Below are 15,880 nucleotides of genomic sequence, written 5' to 3'. Positions count from 1 at the left end.
TTCAGCCTATCAGAAAGGTCTGGAAATTATGTCTTTGAAGATAACAAATCCCCCTAGCCCACAGGCCAAGAGTTTTAAGTTATGCCCTGGGGACATATAGGATTTTTAAAGATAGTGTGGTCATATAAAATTCGGAGGGGGCTCATTGGGTTGGTAATAAGACACTCTAGTGCTCTTTTTAAGAGTCAAAGTGATCAGAGGATATTTACCCACTCCCCCCTACACACACGTCGTATTGTCCCGAAATGCATCTAATCGAAATTTTGAAACAGCCATTCTATTCAAAATAGTCTAAATATCGTATAACAAGGCTTTTGGGGTTGAAACAAATCCAGAGATTAGGGGCAAGGGTTGTAAGTTATGCCCAGGGGGTATCCAATTTTTTATGGAAGGGATTGATTTTTAACTTCAGAAGAGGCTCAGTTTTTCTCCCTGAAAAAGACTATGTCAATATAAAGCGAACAGAAATTAATCAAAAAACTTTCTTGCACAAAATATATTTAAAAAAAAAATAAAGAACTCCATTAAACCAAAAATGAACAAAAATAGTATCAAATAATCTACCAAGCGTACAACTATAACAAATCAGTATCAATAAATAAGTGAAACCCAAAACAAACAGAGATTAAAATAAATAACAGAGTCAAACTCAAAACGAGCAAAAATAATCTGAGTTGGGTTCTAAACCCTATGCTTTCGAAAAGCCGGAATATAATTTGTACTTTACTGAAAAAAAATTCATATGAATTTACTAAAAAAAATGTGCCTTGTCAGTTTAATATAGATTGAATAAAAAAACAAGTTTTTTTTTAACTGAAAGTAAGGAGCGACATTAAAACTTAAAACGAACAGAAATTATTCCGTATATGAAAGGGACTGTCTCCTCCTCAACGCCTAGCTCTTTACGCTAAATTTTTTTATTTTTTAAAAAAAAAGTTATGACAAAGTCAACCTTTATCGTAAAGAGCGAGGCGGTGTGGCGGGGACAGCCCCTTTCACATACGGAATAATTTCTGTTCGTTTTAAGTAATGTCGCTCCTTACTTTCAGTTAAAAAAACTTGTTTTTTTTATTTAATTTTTGAACGTTTTTGTATAAATGCAGGTTTTGATCTTGGCTCACAGTACATGAATAATTAAAACAAAATTTTCATATTAATTTACTTTTATTTAGTTAAATGGCTTTCTCGAAACTTGTTTAATTTTAATTACGAACATTTTTATCAGTAATAAATATACATAACTTACGAATTAACTTCAGTATCAAGCTTCTATATTAATAGATTTTTAATACGAATATTAGGAGGCTCGCCCCCCAGTCAACACCTTGGTCTTTAAGCTAAAGTTCGAATTTTGTTCCAATTCTTTAAAAATGACCGCTTAATCAACAAAGGCCGGTAATTAGAATAAATAGCTCTTATGAAAGTACTAAAAAATCTCTGGCTTAAAGAGTGAGGTATTGACTAGGGGGTGAACCCAATCATATATGTAATATTTTCTGTTCGTTTAAAGTTTTGATGTTGCTGCTGTTGCAGTTGAAAAACTTGTTTTTTTATATTTAATTTCTGATCTTTTTTTAAATAATGCTGGGAAGTCCGGTGTCCTCTTCATAGCAATGTCCCTTCCCCCATGAAAACTTCCTTCATGGAAAAATCCTCCTACATAACCCCCCACCCCCCCCCCACAACCAGGAAATATCTCCCCTGAAAACATCTGTACTGTATACTTCCCAATAACCAATACTATATGTTAACATTGGGTAAAGTTCATAACTTTCAGCCCTCCTCCCGGGAACTTCGGGGGATTAAGTCATCCTAAAAGAAATACTTATAATATTTTCGAACATACTAAACAAAATGGCTATCTCAAAATTTTGAGTAGGTGACTTTGGGAAAAAAATTATCGTGGGAGGGGGCCTAGTTGCCCTCCATTTTTTTGGTCACTTAAAAAGGGCACTAGAACTTTTAATTTCCATTCTAATGAGCCCTCCCACGATATTCTAGGACCACTGGGTCGATACGATCACCCCTGGGGAAAAAAAAACAAAAAAAATAAACACGCACCCGTGATCTTTCTTCTAGCAAAAAATACAAAATTCCACATTTTTGTAGATAGGAGCTTGAAACCTCTACAGTAGGGTTCTCTGATACGCGGAATATGATGGTATGATTTTCATTAAGGTTCTATAATTTTTAGGGGGTCTTTCCCCCTTTTTTTGAACATCAGCCAAATTTTCTCAGGCGCGTAACTTTTGATGGGTAGGATTAAACTAGATGAAACTTATATATTTGAAATCAGCATTAAAATTTGATTCTTCTTATGTATCTATTTGTATCAAAATACCGTTTTCTAGAGTTTCGGTTACCATTGAGCCGGGTCCCAATAACCAATACTATATGTTAACATTGGGTAAAGTTCATAACTTTCAGCCCTCCCCCTGGGGGCTTCAAGGGATCAAGTCATCCTAAAAGACATAGTTATAATATTTTAGACCATGCTGAACAAAATGGCTATCTCAAAATTTTGATCGGCTGACTTTGGGAAAAAAATGAGCGTGGGAGGAGGCCTAGTTGCCCTCCATTTATTTGGTCACTTAAAAAGGGCACTAGAACTTTTAATTTCCGTTTCAATGAGCCCTCCCACGATATTTTAGGACCACTGGGTCGATACGATCACCCCTGGGGAAAAAAAACAACAAACAAAAAAACAAATAAACACGCATCCGTGATCTTTCTTCTGGCAAAAGATGGAAAATTCCACATTTTTGTAGATAGGAGCTTGAAACCTCTACAGTAGGGTTCTCTGATACGCTGAATATGATGGTGTGATTTTCATTAAGGTTCTACAACTTTTAGGGGGTCTTTCCCCCTTTTTTTGAAAATCAGCCAAATTTTCTCAGGCGCGTAACTTTTGATGGGTAAGATTAAACTTGATGAAACTTATATATTTGAAATCAAAATTAAAATCTGATTCTTTTGATGTATCTATTGGTATTAAAATTCCGTTTTTTAGAGTTTTGGTTACCATTGAGCTGGGTCGCTCCTTACTTACAGTTCGTTACCACGAACTGTTTGAATATAACTCTTTGTAAAAGAGATGGATCAAGGATATTCTTAATCTTACTTATTCTTGCGATGAAGAAAGTAAATAAATTAAAAATGTGTAAGATATATTTTCGGCATAGTATTAACAAACTGGAATAGAAAAACGAATAAAAAAATAAAATGCTTTAATCGCCAGTGGTAATCAAACAGTTCGTGGTAACGAACTGTAAGGAGCGACCCGGCTCAATTGTAACTGAAACTCAAAAACGGAAGTTTGATACCAATAAATACGTCAAAAGAATCAGATTTTAATTTTGATTTCAAATATATGTTTCATCAAGTTTAATCTTACCTATCAAAAGTTACAAGCCTGAGAAAATTTGGTCGATTTTCGAAAAAAGGGAGAAAGACCCCTTGAAAGTTATAGAACCTTAATGAAAATCACACCATCATATTCAGTGTATCAGAGAACCCTACTGTAAAGGTTTCAAGCTCCTATATACAAAATGTGGAATTTTCCATTTTTTGCCAGAAAAAAGATCACGGATGCGTGTTTATTTGTTTTTCTTTTTCTTTTTCCCGGGGGTGATCGTATCGACCCAGTGGTCCTAGAATATCGTGGGAGGGCTCATTTGAACGGAAATTAAAAGTTCTAGCGCCCTTTTTAAGTGACAAAAAAAATGGAGGGCAACTAGGCCCCCTCCCACGCTCATTTTTTCCCCAAAGTCACCCGATCAAAATTTTGAGATAGCCACTTTGTTCAGCATGGTCGAAAATATTATAACCATGTCTTTTAGGGTGACTTAATCCCTCAACACCCCCAGGGGAAGGGCTTAAAGTTATGAAATTTACCCAATGTTAAAATATTGTATTGGTTATTGGGAAGTATACAGAAGTTTTCAGGGGAAATTTTTTCTGGTAGGGGGGGGGGGGGGGGGTTCGGGGTTATATGGGAGGATATTCTCATGAAGGAAGTTTTCATGGAGGAAGGGACATTGCTATGAAGGGGGCGCCGGATTTCCCATCATTATTTTTTTTTTAAATCAGAAATTAAATATAAAAAACAAGTTTTTCAACTGAAAGTAAGGAGCAACATCAAAACTTAAAACGAACAAAACAATATTAGCTATATGATTGGTTCACCTTCTAGTCAATGCCTCGCTCTTTAAGCCAAAGATTTTTTAGTACTTTCATAAGAGCTATTTATTCTAATTAACGGCCTTTGTGATTAAGGGGTCATTTTTAAAGAATTGGAACAAAATTCGAACTTTAGTTTAAAGAGAAAGGTATTAACTAGGGGGAAAACCCCCTAATATACGTATTACAAATATATGAATATAGAAGTTCGTTACGTAATTTAATTCGTAAGTTACGTATATTTATTACTAATAAAAACGTTCGTAAATAAAATTCAACAAGTTTCAAGAAAGCCATTTAACCAAATAAATATAAAATTAATATGCAGATTTCGTTTTAATTATTCATGCACGGTGAGCCAAAATAAAAACCTGCATTAATTCAGAAACGTTCACAAATAAAATACAAAAAAACAAGTTTTTAATTTAAAGTAAGGAACGACGTTAAAAATTAAAACGAACAGAAATTATTCCGTATATGAAAGAGACTGTCCCCCCCCTCAACGCCTCGCTCTTTACGCTAAAGTTTGACTTTCTCACAACTCAATTTCTGTTAAACAATAAAACTTTGTTTTAATTGCAAATTTTTTTAATTAACTTTAACAAAAATCCCACCATCAGATTCAGCTTAGCAAAGAACATTATTAAAGAAGCTTCAAACTCCTATCAGCAAAAATGTGGAATTTTGCATTTTAAAATAAAAGCTGCATTAACTAAAAAACAATCAGAAATTAAATAAAAAAAACAAGTTTTTTAAACTGAACGTAAGGAGCGACATTAAAACTTTAAACGAACAGAAATTATTCCGCATATGAAAGGGGCTGTTCCCTCCTCAACGCCTCGCTCTTTAGGATAAAGTTTGACTCTGTCTCACAACTTAAGTTTTTAAAACAATAAAAAACTTTAGCGTAAAGAGTGAGGCACTGAGGAGGGGACAGCCCCTTTCATATACGGAATAATTTCTGTTCGTTTTAAGTTTTGACGTCACTCCTTACTTTCAGTTTAAAAAAATTGTTTTTTTTTATTTAATTAAAATATAAAACTGATACTTGCATGGTGGAAATAACGAAAAAAAATTGATGTCGGGGGTGTTGGCATTTAACGATAAAGATCAGATGAGATGTATTCTAAGAAAAAGTCCAAAAAAAGCGCGACAAATAACCGACACTGATCTCCATAAAGGCTCCATGCCCTGTAAATGACAAGACAGCAAATAACAAGCTTGTTATTTGCTGTCTTGTCATTTACAGGGCATGGAGTCTTTGTTCTTAAATAGACCATCTAAAACAGATTGTTTGATGGGCTACCTGCCGTTGTTGTTTTATGCAAGACTTTTTAGATTCTAAAAATGATTTGCTTTTGGATTTTCCTGGTAATAAAATGGAACAACTGAATCAACAAAAGATGCCGAAGGGTGGTCTTGCTTTGTATATTTCTAATAGTATCCCATATTCTCTTAGAATGGTCTTATCCAAAAATATCGAAGGTGTCTTTGAGTCACTTTTTGTAGACATTAAATGTAGAGGTAAGGACTTAATTGTTGATATTATTTATCGATCTCCTAGTGGCTTTATTCCATTGTTTCTACACACCCTTAATGATATACTGGATACTATCCTAAAACAGTCGACTGATTCAATCAATATGGGGGATTTTAATATAAATTTGATAGATATAAGGTTGTCTGCATCTTTGGCTTTTCTGTCGTCCATGTTTGTCGCGGGTACTTTACCTTCTGTATGTATCCCATCTCGCATAACAAAGAGTACGTCATCGCTGATTGACAATATTGTCTGTACGGCCACCTTGATCCAAAATTGCGTTTTAGTGAGCGACATTTCCGATCATTTCCCTGTTTACTCTAGACACTGTTTTAATAAACTGACTATTGAGAGGACTTTTGAGTCTGGTAAGAGGCCTTTTAGGTTTGGTGAAGTGGAATTGATGCTTCTTAGGTCAAGATTGGCAGAAATTTCTTGGGGTGGTTTTGAGAGTGATTCTGACTTTTGTAATTTATTTGATACTGTTTATGACTATATTAAAGATGCTGTTCTTGATATTTGTTCTGTTTCACCTTCTAATCGTAAGTCTAACAATACTTTTCCTCTAAATCCTTGGATGACCCCTGCTCTCCTTAGGAGTTGTAGGAGAAAAAATAATCTCTGGAGGGCCTTTAAGTCTGCTAGCCCTTCAATGAAAGCTATCTGCTTTCAGCGATTTAAAATTTATAGGAATATTTATAATTCTGTTTGTCGAAAGGCCAAGTCCCAGGATTATTTTAATTGTTTTTCAGATTGTGGTAAAGATATACGAAAAACTTGGCAGGTTATAAATTCTGTGCTTAGGCCCTCTTTTCATTCTCCATCAGCCCCTTCTTTTTGGATCTTGATGGCAAAATCATCGAAGGTGAACTGAATGTTCAAGATGCATTTACTTCATATTTTGCGGATATTGGTAAAAGGACCGCTTCGGCTGTTGGTTCTTCTCCGTCAGGATTCAACTTCAGGTCTTATCTTGGGCCACCTTGCACGAAGTCAATGTTTTTGGAACCACCGACAGAGAAAGAAATTACCAAAATTGTTTTTGGCTTGAAAAATTCTTCGTCGTCTGGCCCTGATAATATTCCTACTAAAGTAATTAAGTTCATACTTCCTTCGATTATTTCTCCCTTAACAAAGCTTATTAACCTCTCCTTTCAGCATGGTATTTTCCCGAGTAGTCTCAAGCGTGCTCGAGTCATCATATTATATAAGAGGGGGACACGAAATGATCCAGTCAACTATCGGCCAATTTCTTTGTTGTCTGTACTTAGCAAAATATTTGAGAAGGCGATGCTTTCTCGTCTTAATCATTTTCTTACTTCTAAAGATATTTTTCACGATTTTCAATTTTGTTTTCGAGCAAATCATTCGACTGAGCATGCTTGTGCGGTTTTACTGAATTATTTTTACTCTGTCATAGACTCCTATTTGATTCCTGCTGCTTTGTTTCTGGATGTTCGTAAAGCCTTTCATTCTTTAACCCAGAGTGTTCTTCTTTTTACACTTCCTCATTTTGGCGTAAGAGGTAGTGCGTTTTATTGGGTCAAGTATTTCTTGTCTGGTAGAATAATTTCTGTTGATCTATTTTTTCAATCACCATCAAGTGTTGACCAGGGGGTGCCTCAAGGGTCAGTTTTAGGTCCGTTACTGTTTTTTGTTTGAATACATGACATAAATTTTGAAGTTGGAAATAAAAATTATCTTTATTGCTGTCGTCTATGTCATCCAACAGTCTCCCTTACCCATAATTATAGTTTGCATACCTCGGATTCTCTTGTTACTTTTACCGATGATACCACCCTTATTACTTCTGGGAGAACAGAGGATGAAGTTCGTACAAAGTTAGTGGACCGCTTTGAAAGAGTTTCAATTTGGTTTGATGCTAACTTTCTTGCCTTAAATGTTTCTAAAACTAGTTTTTTAGTTTTTTCTCGTATATCCCAGGCTTGCCCTCAATTATCTGAAATTCATATATCCAAAGGCTTTATTAGTAGACCAAAGGATGGCCTTGACCGTTTCCTAGGTATCCTCCTAGATGAAAATTTATCTTTCAAACACCATATTGATTTGATTAAAATGAAGGTATGCAGAAACCTCGGTATTCTAAGAAAACTAAAGCATATCTTTCCAGGACCAATTCTAAAAATCCTATTTCATAGCTTAATTCATTCTTATGTTTCCTATTGTTCAGTCATATGGATGTCTACTTTCCCTTCTTTTCTCAAATCGCTTTCAAATATTTGTGATAAAGCTATAAATCTTATCCAGGATGTAAATCGTTCGGCAACTAAACCGTTACTTGATATTAAAAAACTTTATATTCTTTTCTGTGCGTCTTTCGCTTTTCTTCAGCTCCATGGCGATATTCCTAGGTCGCTTAGGTTTACGTCTTCTTTTGTATCTGATCGGTCAAATGATCAACTCCGTAGTTCTCTAAATATTCAAATTCCCCATACACCAACAATAAGATTCGATTTTAATCCTCTTGTTGCGTGTCATTTGACATGGAACACCCTTCCCGATTCGGCTCGAGAATGCCACTCGTTTGGCACCTTCAAAAGACTAGTAAAAAAATATTTGTTTTCGTGTGATTAATTTTCTTTGCTTTTTTCTGCTGCCAAGTTTTTTTTTTTTTTTTTTTTTTTTTTTTTTTTTTTAGATGTTATTATTAAATGTAGTTTGATAAATTTTATTTAGTGAACCGTAATTTTTTTTTTTTTTTTTTTTTTTTTTTTTTTTTTTTTTTTTTTAATATTATATGTTTAAATATTAATGTTATGTCTATATTGTTTAAATCTTAAGCGTTTAAATGTTTAATGTTTATTTGATATTTTCATAATCCCCCTCCTACAGGCCATGGAGCCTTTGTGGGGATTTGTAGATTGTTATGTAATTATTTTACTGATATATGGAAAATAAACCTATCTATCTATCTATCTATCTATCTATCTATTAGAATAGGACAATTATATCAAAGAAATTGTGTTTATTGTTGGTCCTTGCGATAATGAAAGTAAATAGACTAAAAAAAAAAAAAAATATGTTAGGCACAATTTTCGTCTAGTTTTTTCTAGTCTGAATCAATAAAGCGTCTATTAGAAAGCTAAACTCTTTATTTTAATCATATGCAAAAGGAAAGAGATTGTGGAAATTTTTAGGACTATTTTTACTTCCAGTGAAAATTAAATTTTTTTATTTTTATGTAAAAAATGGGAATTTTTAACTTCCAATTTATAAAAGCATACGAAGGATTTGCTAGTTTACTTGCATTTATTTATTTCCCCAAAACCCGTATTGACTACCTTGATCTTGAAACAACGATTTTTTGTCCAGCTGGTCTACTTCCATTAGTGAGTTTGTGTCCATATGCCACCGTTGTTGAGTTTGAGCGTAAGGAGACAGCATCAATTGGTTTTGACTGGAAATATAAGAAGAGATATTCTCTAGGTCAAGGCTCAAAGCTAACGGCCTAAATAAAACATATAGATTTTCAAGGTCACTCTGCCTGGTAAAGAAAAAAACTGTCAGGGAAGCGGCATAAAGTTGTAGAGATAAGAAGGACAAGGGAGTAGGAGAAGGAGAAGAAAACTGAGGGAAGAAGAGAGAAGTAAAACTGTATACGAGTGAAATATGAAAAGGGGGAAACTTTTAGGTAGGCAAATTGCAATGAATTACTGGAAGTATTTTTCTTCTTTTTTTTAATAGATTGAGATGGAGGAGGAGCGGTGGTCAGCAACCAGCTCGCGGTACCCCTGCTTATACTAATCTAAGCTGACCACTTTGTTCCAATTCGTTGGTTGGTCGGTGGGCTAGTAACCCGCCACCGTAAAAACTGATTACTCAAGAAACAGCAGCAGCTAGCCTCGGATTGACTTCTTCTTCTTCTGTGATGACGACTAATGCACGCCCCCGGACACGATTCTTGAAAACGGCCGAGTGTTTTCGTATTGGATACTGGAATGTTAGAACAGTTAATCAAGAAACACAGCCAGGAAAACTCAACAGTGTTATGAGAACCCTTGATAAGTTCCGTATTGACATAGCTGGAATTTCTGAGACCAGGCTTACTGGTTTTGGGACTTTGAAAACTGAGATTTGCCACATCTTGTGTTCCGGAATTGAGACTAGAAAAGAAGCAGGTGTCGCAATGGCACTAAGTAATCGGGCCAAAAAATGCCTAGTGGATTGGGAACCAATTAGTGAGTGGATTCTTCGTGCCCGTTTCGCCACTTCACAGGCCAAATTGACAGTTATTATAGTGTACACCCCAACGAATGACGCCAGTGATCAAACCAAAGATGACTTTTATCGCGCGTTATTGAATGTTGTTGCAAAAACGCATCGTCATGATATTGTGACTGTGTGTGGGGACTTTAATGCTAAAGTTGGAGGTGATGCTTCTTAAGCCCCAACTATCCTCGGTAAACATGGACTGGGGGAAATTAATGACAATGGTGTGCGACTAATCGATTTTTGTGCTACTCATGAACTTATCGTCGGCGCAACATGGTTTCCACATAAACAGTTTCACAAGTATACTTGGAACTCACCTGATGGTGTAACACGAAATGAAATAGACCATATCCTAATTGCGAGGCGCAGGCGACGATGTCTAGAGGATGTTAGAACCTTCCGAGGTGCCGACTGCTATTCCGATCACCAACTTGTTGTTGCCAAGTTCAAGCTGAAACTAAAAACTGTGACAAAGCCCCAGCGGCCAGTGAAAACCTTCAATTTGACGAAATTGCAGGACCCGAACGTATTGCAAAAGTATACTACTGCTTTGTCAAACAAGTTTTCCCTTCTAAGGGACGAAGTGTTGCTTGATAGTCAGTGGGAAAAAATTGCAGAAACCGTGTAAGAGGTCGCACAAGAAGTTGTGGGCTACAACAGGAAGAAGAAAGAAAGTTAAAAGCAAAGATGGCATTTTATTAACCCAGACTGATGACATAGTCTGATGCAGGAAGGAGTATTTTAGTGAGGTACTAAATCAGATACCTCTAACAACTACTTCAAATATCCCTGAAGAACCACTGGTTGATCTCGGAATATGTTCCGGTCCTCTCTTGTTTAGTGAAGTCAAGGAGGCCCTAAAGACTTTGAAAAACGGAAAGGCTGCAGGCAATCATGGCACATCACCAGAATTACTGAAGTACGGTAGAAACGCCCTAGCCGAACCCATATTTGAACTTCTTTCCCGTGTTTGGGATGAAGAAAAAGTCCCTAGTGAATGGTCGAAGGCAGTAATTGTAAGACTCTTCAAAAAGGGACAAAAGACTAAGTGTGATTATTGGAGAGGTATTGCTTTACAGTCTGTTGGCAGCAAAGTCCTGTGCCAAATAATTCTTAACGGGATTCAAAGTAAAGTGGAGAAAGTTCTGACAGATGAGCAGCACGAATTCCGCCAGGATAGATCATGTTGTGACCTGATATTTATCCTGAGAGTCCTGTTGGATGAGTCCAATGAATGGCAAGTTCAGCTACATTTAGTATTTATAGATTTTCTCAAAGTCTTCCACTCGATACATCACGGAACCATGTGGAAGATTTTAGTGCATTATGGAATTCCGACCAAAATTGTAAATATAATTAGAGCGCTATATCATGATATCATGTGCGCAGTAAAGACAGAGGGTGGCCTAACGGAGTTGTTTTTTGTTCAGTCAGGTGTAAGGAAGGGCTGCATTCTATCACCATTACTGTTTTCCATAGTGATTGATTTTGTTCTCCGTGAATGCAGTTTTAGTGGTAGTCTACATTTAAATCCACTGAGAGAACCCGACGATGGTTATTTTGCTGACGATGTTGTCCTTATTACCCACGACCCAGAAGATATGCAACGCAACATTAATGAACTCGTCGTATGGCAAATGCTGTCAGACTCTCCATAAATGCTAACAAGACCAAATCAATGTCAAATGCAGTCATACCTGACTTAGCCGAAGGACTTTTGGTTAACAACGAGGAAATTGAGGAAGTGAGAGAGTTCAAGTATCTCGGCAGCATTCTTACCCAAGATACCAATTCCGAAAGAGAAATACTGTGCCGAATAACATTGGCTGGGTCTGCTTTCAGCTACCTTAGAAATGTTTGGAGAAATAATAAATATTCCCAGAAGTTAAAGCTTAAAATTTATAATAGCAATGTGGTCAGTAGAGAGGGGGGTCCGACTCCGATCCCTCACCCCTGCTGCCACCTACAACTTTTTTTGCACCCCAAATAAGGGCATAGAGTCATTAGGGAGAATGATTGCGTAATGGGGTCAATGACCTCTTTCACCAGGTGTGTTTTTGGCACGTCCTCAGCGAATGTCAATGTTGTTGTTATTGTTTCCGAGGCAAAATGCCAAGGTCAATGTTGTTGTTGTTTTGAACAGAGTCATTAGGGAGAACACGTGGTTAATGGGGTCAATGTTGTTGTCGTTCGAAGTAAAGTTAATGACAATTCCTTCCTGTTCGAGGCAGATGTTATGATCCAGAAATAGTATTTGTTATTGTTATTCGAACCAGATGTTATGAGGTTCCGAGAAACAGTTAATGACACTTCCTTCTTGTTGTTGTTATTCGAGCCAGATGTTGTTGTCGTTCGAAGCAAAGTTAATGACATTTCCTTCCTGTTCGAGGCAGATGTTAAGATCCGGAAATAGTATTTGATACTGTTATTCGAGCCAGATGTTATGAGGTTCCGAGAAACAGTTAATGACACTTCCTTCCTGTTCGAGGCAGATGTTAAGATCCGGAAATAGTATTTGTTGTTATTGCTCTAGGCAATGTTATGAGTTTCCCGGAATTTGGAACACCTATGCTGTCGACCTCAATTCACCTATCGTGAATCAATAATTCCCCTTAGAAACAACAAATTAATTTTTCCCTTTCTTGACAGATCAATCAATCAATGACATCATCTGTCAGACTTTAAAAATTTCCGCCTAGAAACATTTCTCCAGGAATAGATCCAAGTCATTAATTTCTTTGCCTCGGGAACAACTCTTTTGGTCGAACTCCAAAGGATATTAATAACCAAAGGCCATGGAAACAATTAGGCAAGAAACATCTTAGCGATGAATTGTTTTAGCGCGTGAGAAGGTTTCCTATTAATTTGAAATGCGTTAGCACAGAGATGCCAATAACAAAGGAACACGCTGAATTTACGTTTAGTGATTATTTGGGCGAAACCGTTTTAGACAGGTTATGGAACTATTTCGGCGAAACAGATAGAGACATTTTAAAAGAAGATTTTTGAAGAGATTTTGGAGGAGGTTTTGAGTGTGGTCGTTATAATACACAAGTTTCATTTGAACAGTGTTGTGAGGTCCTCTAACCCAACCCCAAAGGGTTCCAATCCTCCTACCCCAACCCCGAAGGAAGCCCCCAATCCTCAAAGCCCCCCAAACCCCCAAAGGCCCTCCACCGGTCCCCCAAAGGCCCATCGAGTTCCCAAAAGGCCAACAGGGTTCCAAAGGTCCTCCACCGGTCCCCAAATGTCCCCCAGGCTCCCAACTGGCCCCCCGGACCCCCAAAGACCCTCCCCTGGCCCCCAAAGGTCCACCGGCGCCCCCAAAGGCCCGCCCAGACCCCCAAAGGCCATCCCCGGCCCCCCCAAAGGCCCATCGAGCTCCCAAAGGACCAACGGGGTCCCAAAGGTCCTCCACCGGTCCCCAACTGCCCCAAAGGCCCTCCCCTGGTCCTCAAAGGTCCCCCGGGCTCCCAAAGGACCAACGGGGTCCCAAAGGCCCTACCTTGCCCCAAAGGCCCCCCAGGCACCCAAAGGCCCTCCCGGCGCCCCAAAGGCCTACCCAGACCCCCAAATGCCATCCCCGGACCCCCAAAGCCCAGCCACCAGTCCCCAAAGGTCCCCCGAGCTCCCAAAGGACCACCGACCCTCAAGGGACCCACAGACCCTCAAAGGCTCTCCCCGAGCACCCGTCTTTCGTTGATGTGTGTTGTCTGAAACCTATCATTTGGGATGTGTAGTTTGCTACTTCAGGCTTTTCTGAGCTAAGGTTTCCTAGTATTTCCTAGGTGAATGTTGTCTGAAACCAATAGTTTGGGATGAGTAGTTTGCTATTTCAGGCTTTTATGAGCTAGGTTTCTTAGCCTTTCGTTGGTGTGTGTTGAGTGAAACTTATGATTTGGGATATGTAGTTTGCTATTTTTGACTTTTCTGAGTTGGATTTCTTAGTCTTTCATAGGTGTGTGGTGTCTGAAACCTATGATTTGGGATGTGTAGTTTGCTATTTTCGACTTTTCTGAGCTGGATTTCTTAGCCTTTCATAGGTAGGCGTTGTCAGAAAATTATGATTTGGGATGTATAGGTTGCTATTTCAGACTTTTCTGAGCTAAGGTTTTCTAGTATTTCATAGGTGAATGTTGTCTGAAACCAATAGTTTGGGATGAATAGTTTGCTATTTTTGACTTTTCTGAGCTAGGTTTCTTAGTCTTTCGTTGGTGTGTGTGGACTGAAACCGATGATTTGGGATATGTAGTTTGCTATTTTTGACTTTTCTGAGCTGGATTTCTTAGTCTTTCATAGGCGTGTGTTCTATGAAACCTATGATTTGGGATGGGTGGATTGCTACTTTTGACTTGTCTGAGCTGGATTTCTTAGCCTTTCATAGGTGTTTGTTGTCTGAAACCTATAGTTTGGGATGACTAGTTTGCTATTTTTGACTTTTCTGAGCTAGATTTCTTAGCCTTTCATATGTGTGTCCTTTCAGAAAATTATGATTTGGGAGGTATAGTTTGCTTTTTGGACTTTTCAGAGCTAGGTTTCTTAGTCACTCATAGGTGTTTGTTGTCTGAAACTTCGAGTTTGGGATGAGTAGTTGGCTATTTCAGACTTTTCTGAGCTAAGGTTTCTTAGTATTTCGTAGGTGAATGCTGTCTGAAACTTATGATTTGGGATATGTAAATTACTATTTCGGGCTTTTCTGAGTTAGATTTCTTAGTCTTTCATAGGTGCGTGATGTCTGAAACCTAGGATTTGGGCTATGTAATTTCCCTTTCTAACTTTTCATAACCGGATTTCTTAGTCTTTCGTAGGTGTGTGGTGTCTGAAACCTATGATTTGGGATGTGTGGGTTGCTATTTTTTGACTTTTCTGAGCAGGATTTCTTAGCCATTCGTAGGTGTGTGTTGACTGAAACCTATGATTTGGGATGGTTAATTTGCTATTTTTGACTTTTCTGAGCTAGATTTCTTAGCCTTTCATAGGTGTGTCCTTTCAGAAAATTATGATTTGGGAGGTATAGTTTGCTATTTCAGGACTTTTCATGAGCTAGGATTCTCTAGTCATCTCATAGGTGTTTGTTGTCTGAAACTAATCGAGTTTGGGATGATGTAGATTGGCTATTTCAGACTTTTCTGAGCTGAGGTTTCTTAGTATTTCGTAGGTGAATGCTGTCTATGAAACTTATGATTTGGGATATGTAAATTACTACTTTCGGGCTTTTCTGAGTTGGATTTCTTAGTCTTTCATAGGTGTGTGATGTCTGAAACCTATGAGTTTGGGATGTGTAGTTTGCTATTTTCGACTTTTCTGAGCTAGGTTTCTTAGCCTTTCATAGGTATGTGCTTGTCAGAAAATTATGATTTGGGATGTGTAGTTTGCTATTTCAGGCTTTTCTGAGCTAAGGTTTTCTAGTCATTTCCTAGGTGAATGTTGTCTGAAACCAATAGTTTGGGATGAGTAGTTTGCTATTTCAGGCTTTTATGAGCTAAGGTTTCTTAGCCTTTCGTTGGTGATGTGTTGAGTGAAACTTATGATTTGGGATATGTAGTTTGCTATTTTTGACTTTTCTGAGTTGGATTTCTTAGTCTTTCCTAGGTGTGTGTTGACTGAAACCTATGATTTGGGATGAGTGGTTTGCTATTTTTTGTCTTTTCTGAGCTAGGATTTCTTAGCCTTTCATAGGTATGCGTTGTCTGAAACTTATGATTTAGGATGGTATAGTTTGCTATTTTGAACTTTTCAGAGCTATGATTTCTTAGTCCTGTCATATGTGCGTTTGTTGTCTGAAACTTCTAGTTTGGGATGAATAGTTTCGCTATTTCAGGACTTTTCAGAGCTAGGTTTCTTAGTCTTTCATAGGTGAATGATGTCTGAAACCTATGATTTGGGATATGTAAATTACTATTTCGGGCTTTTCTGAGTGGGATTTCT

At 37.5% G+C, this 15,880-nt stretch overlaps 1 protein-coding gene across 3 annotated transcripts in view; it reads right to left on the bottom strand.

Moving 5' to 3' along the window:
• Window positions 1-8,489: 8,489 nt before the first annotated feature.
• LOC148950981 (uncharacterized) overlaps window positions 8,490-15,880 on the bottom strand; it is a 226,722-nt gene continuing 219,331 nt past the window's right edge. For all 3 annotated transcript variants that reach the window (XM_089090082.1, XM_089090083.1, XM_089090084.1), the window contains exon 6: window positions 8,490-9,137. In XM_089090082.1, coding sequence (XP_088946208.1) covers window positions 9,018-9,137 — 120 coding nt within the window. In that variant the 3' untranslated portion in view covers window positions 8,490-9,017. The remainder of the gene's footprint in view (window positions 9,138-15,880) is intronic.

This window comes from Artemia sp. Qi Xiang Cuo, chromosome 6 (assembly GCF_049724085.1).
Source record: "Artemia sp. Qi Xiang Cuo chromosome 6, ASM4972408v1, whole genome shotgun sequence".
Taxonomy (NCBI): domain Eukaryota; kingdom Metazoa; phylum Arthropoda; class Branchiopoda; order Anostraca; family Artemiidae; genus Artemia; species Artemia sp. Qi Xiang Cuo.
The sequence above is the reverse complement of the archived record's forward strand: the minus strand, read 5'-3'. Positions and strand labels throughout refer to the sequence as shown.